Source organism: Trifolium pratense, linkage group LG7 (genome assembly GCF_020283565.1).
Source record: "Trifolium pratense cultivar HEN17-A07 linkage group LG7, ARS_RC_1.1, whole genome shotgun sequence".
NCBI classification, from domain to species: Eukaryota; Viridiplantae; Streptophyta; class Magnoliopsida; order Fabales; family Fabaceae; genus Trifolium; species Trifolium pratense.
The window spans coordinates 32640308-32646833 of record NC_060065.1 but is presented as its reverse complement, the minus strand read 5'-3'; the positions used below and the strand labels follow the sequence as shown (position 1 = coordinate 32646833).

The following is a 6526-nucleotide window of genomic DNA, read 5'->3' as shown; positions in this document are numbered from 1 at the left end:
GGATGTTGTGATAAGTTTGTTTGTTAAAAAATATTATTTGATGAAAGGAGAAGAAATTGGATGGTGGCAGAGGGAATTGAAAAAATTGTTTGATAGAAAGAAGTGTTTGATAGTTGGAATTGGAAACTCAATGCTAATGGCGATTGTTTTTTCTTTTTCCTTTAATTTCTTTTTTTTTGAAATTCGTATAACTTTGTGGCGGTCAAAGCCCCCACTAAATTTTGGGAAATCTACTGACGGTTTAGGCCGTCACTAATGAAACTGCTAGATCAATTTATTGGCGGTTTGGGCCGTCACTAAATTACTGGCGGCTTAGACCGCCACTAAATTATATGTCCGTTTAAAATAAATTATTTTTTAATGTTGTGAGGGTTTTTTCTCACTTACTGAGGGTTTAAGCCGCCAGTAACTTATTGGGGGTTTAAGCCCTCAGTAAGTGTTATTAAAATTTGCCGGTAAATTGAAGTATTCTTGTAGTGATAAAACGGGGGTCGGAATAATTAAATAAATCATAAACATAATTATAATAGTACTTAAATATATTCAATAAAAAATATAAAATGCATCACATTGTTTATCTAAATTGTACACGATATTGCTCTAGATCATAAAATTCATCAACAACTGAATCTGTATTAATTAGTTTGAAATTCAGTTTCTATCTTGTTTCACAACCTAATTTTCACATTCTTCGTAGCAGAAAATAATCTCTCATTTGTAGCAAACAATCCGAACTAACTTAATTGAATTTCCACTTTAATAGTGTCTAATACATATTATCAAAATATTTTAAAGTAGTAAATTGTTACAATTACTATGTTGTGGGTGCATGATTTGCGCCAAACGATCGTTACTAATTTTTTAACACATCTTTCAAATATCAATTTATGTGTACATATGTATCAGCAACAAGTATATGAAAGAAAAAAATTTGACAAGAGGGGGGGGGGAGGGGCTCAGCTCCTACTTGCCCCCCTTATGTCCGTCCCTGACTAGATCAAATCTAGTAGCTTAACGAATAATTAGTTTTCAAAATGAAAGTGAATCCTTACCTTGCTTTCAACATGAAAGCCGACCAATTAATTTCTTACTAAAATCATACATAAATTTCACGTCACATCATGGGCTCATAATAGGTGTGATGTTTCATCGACAATGATCTGATTATTTTTAAAAGAGAATTTATTTTTTCGCCCCATTTCTTGTATTTTTTTTTCTTTTCATTTTTTTTTCTACTTAAATAGTGGATGCGATAAAAATGAGAAATTCTTAAAAACAACTATGTGTTAATTAACTTGCAAATCAGTTGGTGGTCAAGTCTGTTGCATTAGTTAAAGGTCTAACGGTACACCAAGGATTCACTACTTAAGTAGTAGACGATAAAAAAGTTCAAAATTTTCTCTGAGGGTTCTCTGGGGGGATTACAATCTTCAGCTGTTCTTGCATTTAAAAATTTTACCTATCTACTACTTAGGTAACGAAACAAACAAGAGTACTTTTGGTATTTTATAGCACACACAGGAAAATTCATATAGTGCCAAAAGAAGCTATTTGGATCCCATCCCATGAAAATAATTCAACTGATAAATATATTATATTTTATATGCAAGATTGAAGTTTAAACCCAAGATCTCTCATTTATTCACATCAATCAATAGGTGAATTTATAGCCATCAAACTAAAAAATAAAAATTTGGACCCCCACAGTTCATGAATAAATGCTAGATGGCCCAAAGGTGGTAGTAGTGGTGGGTGTGTTATTGCAAGACTAGGAATTTTAATGTTTTTCTTTTCACAAATGTTTTTTTTTCTTTTTCTTTTAATCATTCACAAATGGAAGATAGCAATTCGTGTCGATGTGTTATGGCCTTTAACTACTTCAAAATTGTTAATCTTTTTTTTGGTCAAAAAATTGTTAATTTAATTAGTGGCAATCAAGTGAAGAATGGCATGTGTCGATGTACACAATACACCCACAAGAATTTAGACATTATTTGAATATAAGAGAAACACTTAGATAGACACAAGCCTAAATGAAAATATTTGGGCACACGCTCCTAGATGAAATGAATTTAAAAGAAAAATAAATTAGTCACATCACTTAATTAGTTTATCTTTAAATTTTTTTAGTTATTTGAGTATGCCTAAATATTCATCATTTAGGCTTGTGCCTATCTAAGTATTCCTCTGAATATAAATGTTTAATTATTATTTTGGCAAAATTACACTACAGGTCCTTTATCTTATTTTTTTTTTAACACTTTGATCCTTTATCTTTTATTTGTAACACTTTAGTCCTTTATTTTTTTTTATTTGTAACACTTTAGTCCTTTTTTTAACAGTTTGGTCCTTTATTTTTTTTTATTTGTAACACTTTGGTCCTTTAATTTTTATAAATAAATAAGATAAGGACCAAAGTGTTACAAAAAAAAAAAGATAAAAGACCAAATTGTTACAAAAAAAAGATAAATAACCAAATTGTTACAAAAAAATAAAATAAAGGACCAAACTGTTAAAAAAAAGAAGATAAATGACCTGAAGTGTAATTTTGCCTATTATTTTTCTCCATCTTTCTTTTTTATGTGTCTAAAATATATGTCCAAATATTTTATAAAAAAAAATGTCAAAATATGTGTCCATCTAAAGAATTATTATTCAAGAGAAGAATGCCTCAATCATTTTAACTACATATCAAGTGACCTTATCTATGGTAATTGACTAGAGTCAAAATTCACTCATTTTAAGCCCCCAACTACTTATAATAAACTCTAGATTTAATGTATTTTTTTTAACATGAACTATTTATATTTGGTACCCACACAAAAAAAACTCGCCCAACGTAATCAACGTTAAATATTTAAGTCTCTTAAGCATGTGTTTATAAGTTTGATTCTCGATTGTGTTCAGAAAATAACATTTTTTGGAAAGGGTAGAACCTTAAGTTATGTTTTTATTTTCAAGATTCAGTATCTAGCTCAAAAATCGACTACTAATTTAAAAGACATGAATTCTACTGTTTATTTATAAAAATATAATAGTAAGAGTTTTATTTTGTATAAACTGACCTAATATGAAATCTGAATATAAGATTTTGAGATGAACAAAACATCAAAATGTCAAACCCATGTGAGTAGACCCTTAAGTATGTGATCTTTAATTCAAGTATACCTTAAAAGATTGGTCTATGACTCCAACTAAAACTATACTTTGAGGGTAAAAAAGTGCTGGAGGTACCCTACCTAACATTCAGCCGAGCCTACATGAGAGACAGTTTAGGCCATTGTCTCCTTTCAGCACAATTCAGTGACGTTGGTGTTTGGATTCTAACTTCTAAGATATAAGCAGTTCCAATCAAATGGTAAATTTCAAACACACGTCAATACCTCCTCTCGCACATGAACGGCCACAAATTATCCACATTTCAACGCAAATACCACAATAAATAATAAACATTCTATTCTGTTTTTTTTTTTTTTTTTTTATTTTTAAATCTTTTCTTTTAGAAAAATGTATATAAGTTATGCACAATAAGCTTACAGATCAAACTTTGATTTTAATAGTATAACAATAAATAAAGGTCAAAGACATTCATATGCCTAAATAAATAAAGGTCAATAAATTGAAAGAAGACCTTCTTCAACTTCAACATCAATTTTTTTTAATATCTCTAAACATGTGTGACCGGAGCGGAAGAATAACAAAATACGGACGATTGACGGATCAAACAGATAAGCGTCACCACCATGCATGACTAGGGCAACATTGGCTAGGTCATGGGTGACTTGGGCTGCATGCAGGAAGGATTGATGGGATTGGGAACATGATGGGAAAGAACATTCTCGAATGAAATTGAAAGCCTAGTTATATAACGCTTAAATCTAAGTTTTTCTTTACGGTATCAATAAAGAGAATTTTTTTATTGCATCGGACTCGAATGATTGCTTCATTGTAAAGCTCATTATAGAATTTTTATTTTTTTTTAAAAAAATACTTGCAAACCAATATGCCTCCGCCATGTTTTTTAAATGAGTTAGACAGGATGGATCAACTTAAATTATTGAGCTCAAAACTCAGCTTAGCTCGGAAAATATGACGGTTTAACAAGTGAGCCGACCCAATCTATTTTGTCATTCTTAAATATAATATCCAACATCCAATCATTTGACGCCACATCATTGGTTTATATTTAATTATTTTTAAATGAATTGAAATCAATCGGCCATCCAACTTTTTTTCATGGTATCCAAGAACTCCTTAATTAATCATATCCAGATGAATCCAAAGAATCCACAATCTATTCTAAATCATTATATATATAGTTTACAACTATGGTCTTTCTTTTCTCACTTCCCACTACTAAAGAGTCTTAATAATATTTTATTCTAATCCCATAAGTGTAGCTCAAATGGTAATTATCAACAATATTATTAGAGTGGCTGAGATTCGAATCCCGGATTCCACATTTCTCCACATTTAAATGTGTGAGAGTCTAGCCACTAGGCTACTTGACCAAAAAATTTAAAAATATTTTATTCTGATTATATTAACATATAAATACTCCATCCTATCACTATTATAAGTAGATTTGACATTTTTTGTATTAAAAAGTAATATATATATATATATATATATATATATATATATATATGATTTATATTATAAACCAGATGTATCATTTTTTAATATTTTTTATAATAGTGATAGGAGAAAATAGTGTATATAAATTAAATGTACACACATATAATAACTCAATATATAAGACTGTGTTTGGTTGATAGCATTTCTTAGACTTACAACTATGGCAGAATCAGACAACGAGTCAGGAGGAGGTCAAACAGGTTACAAAGAGCAAGACAGGTTTCTTCCAATAGCAAACGTAAGCAGAATCATGAAAAAAGCTTTACCAGCAAACGCAAAGATCTCAAAAGAAGCTAAAGAAACAGTTCAAGAGTGTGTATCAGAGTTTATAAGTTTCATAACAGGGGAAGCTTCTGATAAGTGTCAAAAAGAAAAGAGAAAAACAATTAATGGTGATGATCTTCTTTGGGCTATGACAACACTTGGATTTGAAGATTATGTGGAGCCACTTAAGATTTATTTGAGTAAGTATAGAGAGATGGAAGGTGAAAAAAGTGCTATGATTGGAAGAAGTGATCATAGAGATCATGGAAATGTTGGTGAAGGTAGTGGTGGAGTTTATAATCATGGAGTTGGAGTTTCATCTTCTATGATGATGATGATGGGGCATAATATGTATGGATCTGGAAGTGGATCGCCGTCTTTCGGAAGGAGTAACAGATAGCAGAGACTAATCATTCGAGTCAGATATGATCACAATAGGCGGCAAAATTCTACATCAACTTTAATGCCGCTTCTTTCTGATGGCTGAATTTGAACTATGTACCTATGACGACTAAGCTGGAATAGACTTAGAAAAAAAAAAAAAAAAGCTGGAATAGACTTGAATCATCTCATCTATGCGTTCTTGACTAGATATCAGGTTTATATATGCTTATCTTTGATATAAATTCTATGTATTTTTTTAATTTAGAATTCCCTAGAGAGACATTATGGATGGTGGTGTGGAATTAATGCACAAATTCTTTGTATTTTTCATTTGCTTTTTGGGGGGAGGTGATGAATGTTGCATGTATTATGTATATATAGTTACTTGTGTTGTGTACTATTTTTTTCTTCAATAACTTTCCCAAATTGTATATATATTTCAATAATCAATTCCCAAGTTAGAAATTGAACTATGATTTTATTAAAGAACCTATTGAAGTTAGAACTAAGCAGCTAATTTCTTTTTGGCTTGTTCATTAAAAAGCCAGTGTTAATTTTCATAAATTTTCTATTTATACCAATTTCTATCAATTGGTACAAGTGGTGAGGAACTTATTTTATCTTCAAGAAAGTCTCTAGAATCATTCTTGTGAGCTGAAAAAACAGATAGTGAAATTGGTTGGACTTTGTTTCATCATAATTTTTGGATATTGAGTTTCTAGATTAAAAAAATTAATAACTTATTAAAGAGATTTACTTAAGACAATTACAAATATAAAATGAGAAATTGACATCTTAAGCAAATTATTGAGTTTGATCTGTGATTTTTTATTTTGGAGAAAATTATGTTGAGAGAGAGAACCACCTAGCTTATATGTAACAGCGATATAAATTTTGTATATATAAATAAATATCTTATACGTTTATTAACCAAATATTTTAAAAATTTAAGGGAGTCTATGTTTCTTAAACTTAGAAGTGAAACAGAATAGTGTGGGAATATAGCGTGATCATTGACCAATGTTCTATTTTTATTTTTAAAATTTGTGTTAATTACTTGAAGTGAAGAATTATATGTATTTTTAACAAACAATGAAAATCTTAAAAATGCATTACATCTAACTGTCTTTCTTCTTCTTTTCATCACAAATGTTCATTTTATCTTACATTTTTCATTAACAAGTTAAAATGAACACAATTTAAAAAATAAGAACCGAAGATGTTTTCGCAAAGTAAACAA

At 29.8% G+C, this 6526-nt stretch overlaps 1 protein-coding gene across 1 annotated transcript; it reads left to right on the top strand.

Moving 5' to 3' along the window:
* Positions 1–4722: 4722 nt before the first annotated feature.
* Positions 4723–5756, top strand: LOC123897679 (nuclear transcription factor Y subunit B-3-like). Its single transcript, XM_045948403.1, has one exon. It carries the CDS (start codon positions 4799–4801, stop codon positions 5300–5302), a length of 504 nt encoding a protein of 167 aa, XP_045804359.1. The 5' UTR covers positions 4723–4798; the 3' UTR covers positions 5303–5756.
* The last annotated feature ends 770 nt before the right edge of the window (positions 5757–6526 follow it).

Excerpts from the sequence above, each read along its gene's own strand:
- LOC123897679 (XM_045948403.1), top strand. The coding sequence starts at position 4,799 with ATGGCAGAATCAGACAACGAGTCAGGAGGAGGTCAAACAGGTTACAAA.